This window comes from Macaca fascicularis, chromosome 7 (assembly GCF_037993035.2).
Source record: "Macaca fascicularis isolate 582-1 chromosome 7, T2T-MFA8v1.1".
Taxonomy (NCBI): Eukaryota; Metazoa; Chordata; class Mammalia; order Primates; family Cercopithecidae; genus Macaca; species Macaca fascicularis.
The window spans coordinates 117,616,277-117,632,500 of record NC_088381.1 but is presented as its reverse complement, the minus strand read 5'-3'; the positions used below and the strand labels follow the sequence as shown (position 1 = coordinate 117,632,500).

The following is a 16,224-nucleotide window of genomic DNA, read 5'->3' as shown; positions in this document are numbered from 1 at the left end:
CACACCCACCCTCACCACCACCAATACTGCTAAACTGTAAGCTTCATGAGTACAGGGATCTTGTCTATCTTGTTATGCTCCCAGAGCCTACTACAGTGCCTCACACATAAAAGACAAATAAAATATTTATTGATTGAGTGAACGGGTAAGTGAATAACATCTGTTAAACTCACTGCACAGTCACTTCAAACTGATATTTTTTAAAAGTCATTTTCCCTAATATCTCAACACAGATAAAGCACAGAATTGAAAAGTTTAGACGTAGTTCCTTCTCACTTTCTCAGAGACTTCCCTCCTACATTATCCCTTCTTTTCCACAAGTTTTCCTTCTCTTTTCTTTTTTTTGAGACGGAGTCTCACTCTGTCACTCAGGCTAGAGTGCAGTGGTGCCATCTTGGCTCACTGCAACCTCCGCCTCCTGGGTTCAAGCAACTCTCCTGCCTCAGCCTCCCAAGTAACTGGGAAATAGGCACCTGCCACCACACCCAGCTAATTTTTGTATTTTTAGTAGAGACAGGGTTTCACCACATTGGTCAGGCTGGTCTCGAACTCCTGACCTTGTGATCCACCTGCCTCGGCCTCCCAAAGTGCTGGGATTACAGGGGCGAGCCACCGCGCCCAGCCCAAGTTTTCCTTATTCCTATCAATACACAAACATGCCTCATCTCATCTTTCAAAAAAAAAAAAATTCTCCCTCGACTCCTCTTCCCATTTCTAGGAATGGTTAGAATATGTTTGACAAGGCCAGGCACAGTGGCTCATGCTTGTAATCCCAGCACTTTGGGAGGCCAAGGTGGGCAGAACACCCGAGGTCAGGAGTTCAAGGCCAGCCCGGTCAACATGGTGAAACTCTGGCCTCTACTAAAAATACAAAAAATTAGCTGGGCGTGGTGGCGGGCACCTGTAATCCCAGCTACTCAGGAGGCTGAGGCACGAGAATTGCTTGAGCCTGGGAGGCAGAGGGTGCAGTGAGCCCAGATTGCACCACTGCACTCCAGCCTGGGCGACAAAGCAAGACTCTGTCTGAAAAAAAAAAAAAAAAAAAAGACAAGCTATAAATTGAAGACATATTGAACTCACACAATTATGTATTTTAAAACTTGTATAAATTAGTTTTTTTAAAAAAGCAAATAACCCAATAGAAAAAAGAGCAAAAGACATGAGCCAGCATTTTTACAGAAGACACAAATAGTCCATAAAGTTAGACACTCAATTTTATCAGTAACCAAGGGAAATGAAAACAAAAACCACAATGAACTATCATGTTGCACTCACTGGAATGGCAAAAATGTAAGGCCAGATGGTACCAAATGTGTTGTCAAGGATATGGGGCAAGGAAGTGGCTGGTGGGAGTGTAAATTGATACAAATGTTTTGGTAACAGTCTGACATTTCCAAATAATTTTGGAGATGTGCATATCAAGTGAACCAACATTTCATTCATTGGTAGATTCCCTAGGGAATGTACATGCCCTTATGAATACACAATAGGAAGCATGTTATAAGAATGCTTATAATAGCAAAAAATTAGAAATATTAAAATATTCAAATATTCACCAATAATGGAATGGATAAATTGCAGTAAACTCATACAGTAGAATGTTATATAGGATATACATCAAATGAATAGATCCAGAGATGATTTTCAAATTATTTAACAACTGGCTCACACCTGTAATTCCAGCACTTTGGGAGGCCGAGGTGGGTGGATCACCTAAGGTGAGGAGTCCAAGATCACCTTGCCCAACATGGTGAAACCCCATCTCTACTAAAAATACAAAAATTAGCTGGGTGTGGTGGTGGGCACCTGTAATTCCAGCTACTTGGGAGGCTGAGGCAGGAGGATCACTTGAACCCAGGAGGTGGAGGTTACAGTGAGCTGAGATCGTGCCACTGCAATCCAGCCTAGGCAACAAGAGTGAAACTCTGTCTCAAAAAAAAAAAAAAAAAAAAAAATTCATGAAAGAAAACATATGCTATGATTCCAAACCAAATAATATGTCGTTTAGAGATATACATGAGGTACAATTATAAAGAAATTTAAGACAGTGGTAACCTGTATGAGTGGGGGTGCTGGGAGCAATGCAATCAATGCAGGATAAAAGGAAGCTTCTAAGGTATTGTTTATTTCTTAATCTAGAAAATAAACAGTTGTTTACATTTAAATAATACTTATTTTATACATTCTTTTGTACATATATTTCAAATTCAAAAATTAAGTAAATAAAATGGTAAGAAATGAATATTAAGTAGCTCACAGAATCATCAGGGAGGCTGGAGAACCAGACTCTGGTCTATGTAAGGAAAAGCGAGGTCTGAAACCATGCCAAGAGAGCAGGTCTGTGGTCACTGGCGCACACCACACTGCTGCCTTTTATGCAAGGAACCTTGATCTTCCTAAACTGTATTGCAGGCTAAGAATATTCTACAGGTTGTGGTTTTTTATATCTTTATTCCCAAGTCCAAATCTAGCACAGATTCATCTAACCAATGGAGTCCCAGCCACTTGCCTGCAACCTAGCTGCAAGCGAGGCAGGAAAAGTTAGTACCTGACTTTCAAGTATTTTTATTGGGTACCTACTATGAGTTATAACCAGTTCTAGACATTGAGGATACAACAGAGAACAAGTTATATATCTTATATTTTATGAGGATAAGTAGGAGACAACTAGAAGAAATACCCTGACAATATTCACTCACTAGGGGAATACCACAAATAGAGAAAGGAGGTTTATATTCTGGTCATTTAAAAAGAATGATAAATGTCTTCCATATGACACAGATAACCAATGTGATCATTTATGAATATATAAAGTGGAACTATTAGGTTAAAGAGAAAACACACCTTATACTTTTGATACACATTGCTAAATTTCTCCTCAAAAAGGTTACACAAACTTGTACTCCTATTACCAGCGTACTAGTAATTCATTTCTCCATGCTCTTCATCAAAATTCTTTCTAATCTTTGCAAATTGGAGAAGAAAAACCTCATCGTGATTTTTACCTGGGTTTCTTTCGTTTGTATGATATTTGTATTTATTTTATAAACTGTACTTATCTATGGCTCATTTTTCAATGGGGATGTTATCTGTACCTTTTTTTTTTTTTTGAGACAGAATTTCACTCTTGTTGCCCAGGCTAGAGTGCAGTGGCGTGATCTTGGCTTACTGCAACCTCTGCCTCTCAGGTTCAAGCGATTCTCCTGTCTCAGCCTCCTGAGTAGCTGGGATTACAGGCCCATGCCACCACGTCCGACTAGTTTTGTATTTTCAGTAGAGACGTGGTTTCACCATGTTGGTCAGGCTGGTCTCGAACTCCCGACCTCAGGGGATCCATCTACCTTGGCCTCCCAAAGTGCTAGGATTACTGGCATAAGCCACCGTGCCTGGCCAAAAATCAGTTTTTTAAAAGTCTGATCTGCCAATTTTTTTCCATTATAGCTTTTTCCTCAAGATTTTAGAAGTCATATATTCTCTTCTAGTATTATATAGCTTATTTTTTCTGTATTTAACCCTTCAATCCTAAGGCACCAATAATATTTTCCTCTAGCTATCCTAGGATCATTTATTGCATAAGTGATCATTTTCCCAGATTTGAAAGGCTACCTTTTAAATACAAAATAGTCTTATATTTTTCTCCTTATATGCTTGGCTGTTTTTGTAGTTTTTTCGTTTTTCTTTTTCTTTTTTTTTTTTTTTTTGAGATGGAGTCTTGCTCTGTCGCTCAGGCTGGAGTGCAATAGCGCGATCTTGGCTCATGCAACCTCCACCTCCCGAGTTCTAGCAATTCTCCTACCTCAGCCCCCCCAGTAGCTGGGATTACAGGCATGCGCCACCACACCTGGCTAATGTTTTTATTTATATTTTTAGTAGAGACAGGGTTTCACCATGTTGGCCAGGCTGGTCTTGAATTCCTGACCTCAGGTGATCTGCCTGCCTCGGCCTCCCAAAGTGCTGGGATTACAGGCGTGAGCCACTGTGCCCGGCTGTTTCCGTAATTCCTTTCGCATTTCATTGTACTATCTCTACTTGCATCAAGTCAACTCATTATTACGGTATTGTGATATGTTTTAATATCTGACATGGTAAGGCTTCCATCTTCATTCTTTTCAAATTTTTTTTTTTTTTTTTTTTTTTTTTTGAGACGGAGTCTCGCTCTGTCGCCCAGGCTGGAGTGCAGTGGCTGGATCTCAGCTCACTGCAAGCTCCGTCTCCGGGGTTTACGCCATTCTCCTGCCTCAACCTCCCGAGTAGCTGGGACTACAGACGCCTGCGACCTCGCCCGGCTAGTTTTTTGTATTTTTTTTAGTAGAGACGGGGTTTCACCTTGTTAGCCAGTATGGTCTCGATCTCCTGACCTAAACATTTTCTAAATTGATGCTTTTTCCCTTTAAGGCCATATCCATAGCAGAAATATGTAGTTAAGCATATGTATACAAATATTTCTTTCAAGTAACAGGGTCTCTGTCACCCAGGCTGGAGTGCAATGGCACAATCATAGTTCACTGCATCCTTGAATACATGGGCTCAAGTGATCCTCCCACCTCAGCTTCTGAAGTAGCTAGGACCATAGAAGCACACTACCATGCCCAACTAATTATTTTCTTTTTGGCAGAGACAAGGGTCTTGCTATGTTGCCCACGCTGGTCTCAAACTCCTGGACTCAAGCAATCCTCCTGCCTTGGCCTCCAAAAGTGCTGGGATTACAGGCCTGAGTCACCACACCCAGCCTGTGAAGACATTTTGGGAGGCCAAGGTGGGTGGATCACCTGAGGTCAGGAGTTCAAGACTAGCCTGACCAACATGGTGAACCCTCGTCTCTACTAAAAATACAGTAATTACCTGGGCATGCACCTGTAGTCCCAGATACTTGGGCGGCTGAGGCCAGAGAGTCAGTTGAACCTGGGAGGCAGAGGTTGCAGTGAGCCGAGATCATACCACTGTACTCCAGCCTGGGCAAGAGCGAGACTCCATCTCAAAGAAAAGGAAAAAAAAAAAAAAAAAAAGGTTCAGAGCAAAACGTATTAATATCAACTATATTACAGAAATAAAATGGTTCAAATGATTAGGGCCATAAGAGGAAAACCATACTATCTGCAAACATGCCAAGACATCGAGTTTTCCCCCTAAATTTGGAAAAGCTATTCACAATTTTTAATGTTCCTTGCAGTAGCACCAAAGTCTGTGTGAATTTCTGTAATGTGGAAAGGATGTAGAACTAAGAGCAAAATCATATTCTGACACCAATTAGAATCGACCATTTACTTTTTTGATATTATCATTCTTACCTCTGGGAGGGGCTATTTTCAGATACTAATATAATGGCCTTCAGAATATGTTTGACAATGGAGCAATTAGTAATTTAGACAGATATCAGTGAGCTTTAGAACATATGTCTGTCCATTTTAATACATTGTTTGTATAAATGAAGAGGAAAATTGTGACTGGAATATATAATCTGGAACCATCGATCATTATACTTAACTATTGAGTACTGAATACCACCAGATTCCAGGGCCTTTTAACTATTTTCTGTTTAGAACGATGGGAATAAGATAATTATTAAAAGAATTCTACTTTTTCTCCTGATATGCCATGTCTTCTTTTTTTTTTTTTAAAGCCTATACTACCCATACGGTTTCTTTTTTGCCTCCTACTCTCCCTTTCCGTCCACTTATGCCTTAGACACTTCTTGACTGCTGATAATCCCTGGAATTTAAAAAAGTGGTAGACTCAGGATCTACATCTGTATTGTATTTTTCAGAGTGGTTCTTACAGCATCGCTACTGACTGGATTAATAAACAGGAGAAAAAGAAGTATTTCAATTCAATAACCTCCACCTAAAGAACTGGAATCTTATCAATTACACAATTTTCAAGATTAAAATGAGATGTAAAAAATTCAGACATTTAGGCCAGGCACAGTGGCTCACGCCTGTAAACCCAGCACTTTGGGAGGCCGAGGCGGGCTGATTGCCTAACGTCAGGAGTTTGAGACCAGCCTGGCCAACATGGCAAAACTCTGTCTCTACTAAAAATACAAAAATTAGCCGGGCGTGGTGGCGTGTGCCTGTAACCTCAGCTTCCTGAGAGGCTGAGGCAGGAGAATCGCTTGAACCCAGGAGGCAGAGGTTGCAGTGAGCTGAGATCACACCACTGCACTCCAGCCTGGGCGACAGAGGGAGACTCTGTCTCAAAAAACAGAACAAAACAAAAAACAAAGGCCAGGCATGGTGGCTCACGCCTGTAATCCCAACACTTTGGGAGGCTGAGGTGGGCGGATCACGACATCAAGAGTTTGAGAGTGAAACCTCGTCTGTACTAAGAATATAAAAATTAGTTGGGCGTGGTGGCATGTGCCTATAATCCCAGCTACTCAGGAGGTTGAGGCAGGAGAATATCTTGAACCTAGGAGGCGGAGGTTGCAGTGAGCTGAGATTGTGCCACTGCACTCCAGTCTGGGCGACACAGCAAGACTCCGTCTTGGAGAAAAAAAGTTTTCATTTATGGGCTCAAAAGAAATCTATACAGATATATTACAGATTGCTGTTTTAAGTGAATTTTTTACTTAACTTTTACAACATCAAGAATACAGCAGATGAAGTCTGACACCTCTACAAGTGGCAGAACTCAAAACAATCAAAGTTTATTTCTCATGCATATAGCCATCTTTATACTAGACTCTTTGCATCAAGAATAAATGGTGGAAATATCAGACACTAACAAAGCACAATCACCTAATTTATCATTAAAAAGTTGCCTTTGGAAATCCTATACATGTCGGTTGGTATCTGCTGCCCTTGAGGTCCAACGGCTATTAAAGTCACTTACTCTAATCGACTCATTTTCCTTATTTATAAAATAGGGATATGACCTACTTTACAGGAATACAGTAAGAATATCTAAGATTAGGGATGTGAGAGTACCTAGCACATGCCAGATGTAGTAAGCACTCAAAAGTTACTTCTCATTTTCCCCCACTGGTACTGAACCAAATTAAAAATAAACACACAAAACAACAACAAAAACCAACTTGAATCTCAGAATTATTTAACATACACAGTACAGGCATACTTCATTTTATTGTGCTTTGCTTTACTGTGCTTGACAGATACTGCATTTTTTAAATAAATTGAAGATGTGTGGCAACTCTGCATCAAGCAAGTCCATTGGCACCATTTTTCCAACAGCATGTGATGCTCACTTCATGTCTATGTCACATTTTGGCAATTCTCACAGTATTTCAAACTTTTGCATTATTATTATATCTGTTATGATCTGTGGATGATCTGTGATCAATGATCTTTTATGTACTACTGCAATTGTTTTGGGGCACCATAAACTGTGCCTGTATAAGATGGTGAACTTAACTGATAAATGTGTGTGTTCTGACTACTCCGCTGACCAACCACTCCCCCGTCTCTCTCCCTCTCCTTGGGCCTCCTTATTCCCTCCTTAATCCCAACTCTCTGGGAGGCCAAGGCGGGTGGATCACGAGGTCAGGAGATTGAGACCATCCTGGCTAACACAGTGAAACCCCGTCTCTATTAAAATTCAAAAAAATTAGCTGGGCACGGTGGTGGGCGCCTATAGTCCCAGCTACTCGGGAGGCTTAGGCAGGAGAATGGCGTGAACCTGGGAGGTGGAGCTTGCAGTGAGCCGAGATTGCGCCATTGCACTCCAGCCTGGGCGACACAGTGAGACTCCATCTCAAAAAAAAAAAAAAAAAAGTAAGTAGGCCAATTAGTAACTCTACAATGGACTCTAAGTGTTCAAGTGAAAGGAAGAGTGGCATGTCCCTCACTTTAAATCAAAAGCTAGAAACAATTAAGCTTAGTGAAAAAGGCAAGTCAAAAGCTAATACAGGCCAAAAGCTAGGCCTCTTGTGCCAGTTAGCCACATTGTGAATCCAAAGAGAAAGTTCTTAAAGGAAATCAAAAGTGCTATTTTAATGAAAAATGCGTAACATGAAAGCAAAACAGCCTTATTCCTGATGTGGAGAAAGTTTTAGTGGTCTGGATACATGATCAAAGCAGCCACAACATTCCCTTAGGCCAGAGCCTAACCCAGAAGAGGGTCTTAACTCTCTTAAATTCTATGAAGGCTGAGAGAATTGAGAAATTGCAGAATTTTGAAGCTAATATGAATTTTTAGGAAGGAAGCTGTTCTTCATTACATAAAATTACAAGGTAAGGCTGGGCACAGTGGCTCACACCTGTAATCCCAGCACTTTGGGAGGCCAAGGTGGGCAGATCTCCTGAGGACAGGAGTTAGAGATCAGCCTGGCCAATATGGCAAAAATACAAAAATTACTAAATTACTACTAAAAATACAAAAATTAGCCAGGTGTGGTGTCATGCACCTGTAATCCCAGCTACTCAGGAGGCTGAGGCAAGAGAATTGCTTGAGCTCAGAAGGCGGAGGCTGCAGTGAGCTGAGACCTTGCCACTGTAGCACAGCCTGGGCAACTCTGTCTCCAAAAAAAAAAAAAAAAAAAAAAAAAAAAGTGTAAGGTGAAGCAGCATGTCCTCATGTAGAAGCTGCAGCAAGTTATCCAAAAGATCTGGCTAAACCCTGTCTCTAGTGTAGCTACCTGATGAAGGTGGCTACACTAAACAATAGATTTTTTTTTTTTTTTCTGAGACGGAGTCTTGCTCTGTAGCCCAGACTGGAGGGCAGTAGTGGGATCTCAGCTCAGTGCAAGCTCCGCCTCCTGGGTTCTCACCATTCTCCTGCCTCAGCCTCCAGAGTAGCTGGGACTACAGGCGCCTGCCACCAGGCCCAGCTAATTTTTTTTTTGTATTTTTAGTAGAGATGAGGTTTCACCGTGTTAGGCAGGATGGTCTCGATCTCCTGACCTCGTGATCCGCCAGCCTCGGCCTCCCAAAGTTCTGGGATTACAGGCGTGAGCCAACACGCCCGGCTGACAATAGATTTTTAATGTGGATGAAACAGCTTTATATTGGAAGAGGATACCATCTAGGACTTTCATAGCTAGAGAGGAGAAGTCAATGCCCGATTTCAAAGGACTGGCTAATTCTCTTGTTAGTGGCTAATGTAGTAGCTGTCTTTAAGTTGAAGCCAATGTTCATCATTCTGAAAATCCTAGGGCCCTTAAGAATTATGCTAAATCTACATTGCCTATGCTGTAACAATGGCACAAGAAAGCCTGGATGACAGCATGTCTCTTTAACAGCACGGCTTACTGAGTAGTTTAAGTGTACTGTTGAGAACTACTGCTCAGAAAATATCACTCACTGCTCATTGATAACGCACCTAGTTACCCAAGAGCTCTGATGGAGATCTACAAGATTTATCTTTTCCTGCCTGCTACACAATATCCATTCTGTAGCCCATGGATCAAGGAATCATTTTGACTTTCAAGTCTTATTATTTAAGAAAATACATTTCATGGCTGGGCACAGTGGCTCACGCCTGTAAAAAATACAAAAATTAGCCAGGCATGGTGGTGCACACCTGTAATCCCAGCTACTTAGGAGGCTGACGCAGGAGAATCGCTTGAACCTGGGAGGCGGAGGTTGCAGGAGAGACTCCGTCTCAACACACACACACACACACACACACACACACACACACTCAAACTGCACTGCATGCTACAGAGAAATATTTTGTGAAAGGAAGGCTCAATGTGGCAAACTTCATTGTCTTATTTTAAGAAATTGCCACAGCCACTACAACCTTCAGCAACAACCACCCTAATCAGTCAGTAGCCATCTACATGGAGGAAGACCCTCCATGAGCAAAAAGAATACAACTCACTGAAGGCTCAGATAATTCTTAGCATTTTTTAGCAATAATTTTGAAATTAGGTATGTACAGTTTTTTTGTTTTTGTTTTTGTTTTTGTTTCTGAGACGGAGTCTCCCTCTGTCGCCCAGGCTGGAGTGCAATGACACGATCTTGGCTCAGCCTCCCGACTAGCCGGGATTACAGGCATCCGCCACCATGTCCGGCTAATTTTTGTATTTTTAGTAGAGACGGGGTTTCACCATGTTGGCCAGGCTGTTCTCGGACTCCTGACTTCAGGTAATCCACCCGTCTCAGCCTCCCGAAGTGCTGGGCTTACGGGTGTGAGCCACCACGCCCGGCCAGGTACATTTTTTTTTTACACATAATACTATTGCATACTTAACACACTACAGTGTAAACATGACTTTTATATACACTAAGATATAAAAAAATTCGTATGACCGCGCTTTATTGCAGTGGTCTGGAACAGAACCCGCCATACTTTCGACGTATGCCTGTCTGTTGGTCATTTCAATGTGATTCAGTCATGTCACAGGTCTGTCATATAATGGTAGCGAGACAGAAGATGTAGGTTCTACTATCAGTAGAACTTCCAGATGGCTTAAGAAAAAAAATCTGTAAACTAAGAGGGTTGGCATATAGTATTCCTGTTTTCCAGCTTTACCATTCTTGCTTCTATAATTCTGTGATTATGGACACACAACACACACACATACGTTCAAACCTCCATTGTAACAAGAATTTTAAAGCATAATATTCCTTAGCATATTATTGCTAACATGGGTCTATTCTGAGACTAGAAAAATATTCGTAGCCATTAGTAAAGAAACACCACTAAAAATAGCTTAGAAATATTTAAATATATAGGCCAGGCACGGTGGCTCAGGCTTGTAATCCCAGTACTCTGGGAAGCCAAGGAGGGCGGATCACCTGAGGTCGCTCGAGACCAGCCTGACCAACATGGGAAACCCTGTCTCAACTAAAAATACAAAACTAACCGGGCATGATGGCACATGCCGGTAATCCCAGCTACTAGAGAGGCTGAGGCAGGAGAATCGCTTGAACCTGGGGTGGCGGAGGTTACGGTGAGCTGAGATCGTGCCATTGCACTCCAGCCCTGGGCAACAAGAGCGAAACTCCATCTCAAAAACAAAAACAAAAAAAAAAAAAAAAAAAAGAAAAAAATATTTAAATGCTTCAGTGATTTCAATATTTTATTTCGAATCGCGCCGTGGGAATAAGGAAATATATACAAAATGATACCGCGCGGCGTCCTCGGGTCCTTCTAAGTCTGCGCCAGTATGTAAGGATAATACTTAATCGCGCTGTAACTGCCTTTGCATTGGGCAGACCCGGGTTACTGAACTGCTGGGGGTGGGGGGCGGAGAATGGAAAGACGCCCGGAGCCGGGTCTGAGGCTTTAACAGAAGTAGTAACGGCGGGACGACGTCAAGCCCTGGCGCGGCTGTGGGGGCGGCGGCCAGCGGAGGGGCTGGGGGGGGGCGGCAGGCGCCGGGCGCGCCAGGCCTGGGCCGCGGCCTCGGGAGCGGGTGTGGCGGGCGCTGCGTCCGCTCAGGCCGAGCGTCTCCCGGCGCGAGTTCGCCCCGTCCCGCCTCTTCCCCTTACCACGTAGCCCCCCCACACGTAGAGGAAGTTTCCGTCCACCACGGCGCAGTGGCCGCTGCGTTCCTCCGCCACGCAGAACAGCTGTGAGTCCGCCATTCGCGCCATCGCTGGCCCGCCGCTTGCCGCGCCACAGCCCCCGCCCGCCCGGCGGCCTAGCCTCCAGTCCCGACTGCTCCACGCACGAACGGAACGCGGCGAGGGTCGAGATTGGTGGAAGGCGGAGTCAGTGCGTCTGCGACGTCCCGCGGCTTTCGCTCGGGGAGTAGAGCGAGGGGCGGCGCGGCTGCGGAGGGACGTCTGGCTCCTGGCAGTGGGGAAGGGGCCTGGGGTTCCCACGCGCAGATTCCTTCTCTCTTGGAATTGTGTTTTGGCAGTACAGCCTCATTTAGTAGTCAGTCTGTAGTCAAATTCCTTGATTATCTCAAAATGTCGTTTCTACAGTTGGTTTGTCCAGCATTGTAATTCGTTGTTAACGCTTTATGTCTTTTTTACTCTAGAATAGCTTCTCTCCCTTCTCTCTTGTGCCATTGGTTTGTTATATGGATTAGTTTTCTTATTTTCCTACAGCCTTCTGGGTTTGGTTCCTCAATGTCCTTTCTCATTAACTTGTGCAAGCTTTCCCCATATTTCTTTTAGGCTGGAAGCTGTATCTAAAAGCTTTATTAGATTCTAGTTCAGATTTTTTTTTTTTGAAAATAGTTCATATTGCATCACATTAGAAGGCACTTAAGTGTGGTGCAACTTAATGATACTTTCTATTGTTTATTTTTGACGACACAAATAAACAGTATCTGCTCCTTTTCTTACACAAAAGGAAGTATATACAGTGTTCCTTAACTTGCTCTTTTCACTTGACGATCCATATCAGGGTACAGCGGTCTCCTCAGTCCTTTTTTTAGCTTCATAGCACTCCACTGATTGGAGGTGTCATAGCTTATTCAAACAGGTTATTGATGGACATATCGGTTATTTCCAGGTTTTTTGGCTATCATAAATAATGCTGCGATGAATAACGTTATGCATATGTTATTTTGTATTTGTAGAAGCCTATCTTTGGAGTGGAGTTCTAGATGTGGAATCCTATTTAACTTTACAAGATGTAACTGGATTTCCCTCAATAGGAGTTGTGTGCCGTGCGCAGTGGCTCACGCCTGTAATCTCACCCCTTTGGGAGGATGGGGTGGGCGGATCACTTGAGCTCAGGAGTTTGAGACCAGCCTGGCCAACCTGGGCAATCCCATCTCTACTAAAAATGCATAAATTAGCATGGTGGCGCATGCCTGTAATCCCAGCTACTCGGGAGGCAAAGGCAGGAGAATCGCTTGAATCCAGGACGTGGAGGTTGCAGTGAGCCGAGATCGCGCCACTGCACTCCAGTCTGGGCGACAGAGCAAGATTCCTTCTCAAAAAAAGAAAAAAGAAAAATTCAAGATAGACAAAAGTGACCTATGGTAATAGAAAGCAGAAAAGTGGTTATTTGGGAGTAGGGAGGCGGAGGGGATTGATAAAAAGGAGTACAGGAAGTGTTCTGGAGTGATGAAAATGTTCTACTGTATCTTGATTGAGGTGGTGGTTACATAGGTGTATACATTTATCAAAATGCATTGAACTGCATACAGATATGTGCATTTTACTTAGTGTAAACTATGTGTCAATTATAATTCTCACTCCATCACTTTATTGTTACTAGTAATATTGGTATTGTATTTTTGAAATGGAGCACTTGTCCTCCTGGACTGTAGAGTCTGGTGGAGTCTACAGACCAGCAAACAGACAACATACCGTGCAGTAAGTGTGAAAATAGCAAAAGTCCAGGGCACCTTGGGTCTACAGAGGTCCTTTAACTCAGATTGAGGGGAGACAGGGAAGGTTCCTGAGGGAAAGTAAAGTCTAAGCTAAGAACTGAAAGATGAATGGAAGTTGTTCAGGGAACTTTGATTTGTGAGAGGGTAGAGTCAAGAATATGCCTAGTTTACCAGCTTGGTCACTGGGTGGAAGGTGGGTGGAGCCCTTCACTAGGTTAGTCAATATGGGAGGAGCAACAGGTTTTGGTGGTGGTCCGGGAGGGCAGGGCCAATGGTGAGTTCATTTGGAGGCACAGTGAGTTGGATTTGAAGTCTAAGAGAGCTAAGGGGTAGAGATAGGGATTTTGGAGTCATCAGCATATAATTGTTCATTTAAGTATTGGGACTTTATGAGCTGGCCAGGTGAAGGAGCCATAGAAGAAGTTGAAAATTTATGAGAGAAAGAGAATTGTGATTGGGAAAATTTATGGGAAAATGGGAATTGTGAGGTCAGATTGTGAGAGGAAGCTGGGCAACTGGAATTGATTATTTTCTCTCCAATTTCTTAATATAAAAGATAGCAAACAAAAAAAGTTGAAAAAATAGTTCAAGGAGTACCTGTGTATCTTCCACTCCAGGTTAATAATTATTAATACTACCACACTAGTTTTATACTAGTTTTATTATTAATACTACCATACTAGTTGGTATGTGTGTGTCTGTCTTTTTCATTTTGTTGAATTATTTGAGAGTGGGAGGTGTAATGTTGCACTTCAGCACACATTTTCTAAAAACAGGGATGTTTACTTACATAACCACAATATTATTACTACACGTAAGAAAATCAACTGTTTTTTTTGTTTGTTTGTTTGTTTTTTGAGACGGAGTCTCGCTCTGTTGCCCAGGCTGGAGTGCATTGTCACATCTCCGCTCATGCAAGCTCCGCCTCCCAGGTTCATGCCATTCTCCTGCCTGAGCCTCCTGAGTAGCTGGGACTACAGGCGCCCGCTACCACGCCCCGCTAATTTTTTGTATTTTTTTTCAGTCCAGACGGGGTTTCACCGTGTTAGCCAGGATGGTCTCGATCTCCTGACCTCGTGATCTGCCCGCCTCGGCCTCCCAAAGTGCTGGGATTACAGGCGTGAGCCACTGCGCTTGGCTGTTATTTCTTGATATAATTTGATATTCAGAATTCCTGAATTGTATTATAACTATAGCTTTTTCTTCCAAACTGGGACCCAATCAAAGCTTACCTATTGCATTTGGTTGTTAAGTTCTTTTAGTCTTTTTTTTTTTTTTGAGACAGAGTCTTGCTCTGTCGCCCAGGGCAGAGTGCAGTGGCACAATCTCAGCTCACTGTAACTTCCGCCTCCCAGGTTCAAATGATTCTCCTGCCTCAGCCTCCCGAATAGCTGGGATTACAGGCGCCTACCACCACGCCCGGCTAATTTTTGTATTTTTAATAGAGATGGGGTTTCACCATGTTGGCCAGGCTTGTCTCAAACTCCTGACCTCAGGTATCTGCCTACCTCAGCCTCCCAAAGTGCTGGGATTATAGGTGTGAGCCACTGCCCATGGCCGGTTTTTGTTGTTGTTTTTTGTTTTTGAGACAGAGTCTCACTGTGTGGCCCAGGCTGGAATGCAGTGGCATGAACTTAGCTCACTGAAACCTCTGCCTCCTGGGTTCAAGCAATTCTCCTGCTAAGTTTGATACTTGATTAAGGTGGTAACCTCTGAATGTTCCATTGTAAAAGTGCATTTTCCCCTGTATAATTATCAGTTATCCGGAGGATGATATTTTGGGACTGTGCAAATATCCATTTCCTAAAACACTTTACTTAATAGCTTTATCATTTTATGTCCCTATTCCCCCTCCTTTCCTGCCCATAGGTAACCATTTATTCCTTGTTCATCCTTCTAGGGGGTAAGCAGATAATCCCCATTATTTGTGCATTCCTTATTCGCAAATTCACCTATTCACTAACATTTATTTGTAATGCCCAAATCAATGTTGGAAGCTTTCATGGTCTTTTGAGGACATGCATAGAGAAGCAGAACATTTGAGTTGCCTATCACGTACATTCCCAGATGAGGTTAAACAGAGTGACACTGCCTTCTCGTGTCATCTCTCATACTATAAGTAAATGTCCCTTTTCTGGTACATTTAGTGCTGTATTTTCAGCATTTTTGCTATTTTTGTTGGTGATTTTGCTGTTTAAAGTTGCCTCCAAGCACAGTGCTAAAGTTTTGTCTAGTATTTGAAGGTACAAGAAGGTTGTAATGTGCCTTATGGAGAAAACACATGTAATAAATAAGCTTCCTTCAGCTATGAGTTATAGGGCTGTTGGCCCTGAGTTCAGTGCTAATGAATCACAATATAAAGATGTTTTTAAATAAAAACACACATAAAACAAGGTTATATATTGGTCAGTTGATGAAAACATTGTCACCAGACGCTCACAGGAACTTAATTCTGTACTTCCCCTAGTAGCAATGGTTTAGTATTCACTAATTATTTGTTGGTGGCTACTTATAAAATCTAACTATCACAGGTACAGTAATGAGAATTAACTGTATGTCTTTCTATTCCTATCTCCTATCCTTTCTTACATAAAAATTAAAAATTTATTTGTACTTTTTGTCTTTGAAAAATATTTCACTAAATAAAGAGAACTGTGTTCAAAAATCACTTGTGATGTTATGTTACCAATTTAATATGCAATTAGGTGTATTGGTTTTAGTATGCATTCAATTTTAAGCTCACCTTTTTATTTTCTATTTTTTGAATACATAAGACATACACATGCATTAAAAGTCTCACTGTAAAGAAAGTTTTCACTTTCATCCCTATCGCCTCACCCCTTTATAGTTAATCATTTTTGTGGTCTCTGGTTTAACCTTCCAGAGTTGTTTTGTTGTTGTTGTTTTGAGACAGTCTGGCTCTTGTTGCCTAGGCTGGAGTGCAATGGCGCCATCTTGGCTCAGGGCAACCTCCGCTTCCCGGGTTCAAACGATTCTCCTGCTTCAGCCTCCCGAGTAGCTGG

General features: G+C 42.4%; 2 protein-coding genes across 6 annotated transcripts in view; one reads left to right on the top strand and one right to left on the bottom strand.

The window, feature by feature from the left end:
- Nucleotides 1-11,567, bottom strand: part of KLHDC1 (kelch domain containing 1) — a 60,166-nt gene extending 48,599 nt beyond the window's left edge. For 4 of the 5 annotated variants that reach the window (XR_001492457.4, XM_005561191.5, XM_005561192.5 and 1 more), the window contains exon 1: nt 11,397-11,567. Coding sequence is in view for 3 of the 5 variants with exons in the window: in XM_005561191.5 (XP_005561248.1) it covers nt 11,397-11,501 (105 nt within the window). In the remaining 2 variants the exon portion in view is untranslated. Of the gene's footprint in view, nt 1-4,842; nt 4,976-11,396 lie in introns of those variants that run through there. The other variant, XM_073997348.1, reaches the window with a different exon arrangement.
- The window catches only part of POLE2 (DNA polymerase epsilon 2, accessory subunit), a 59,543-nt gene continuing 54,612 nt past the window's right edge, over nt 11,294-16,224 (top strand). The window contains exon 1 of the mRNA XM_065548779.1: nt 11,294-11,479. The gene's annotated coding sequence lies outside the window, so the exon portion shown is untranslated. The remainder of the gene's footprint in view (nt 11,480-16,224) is intronic.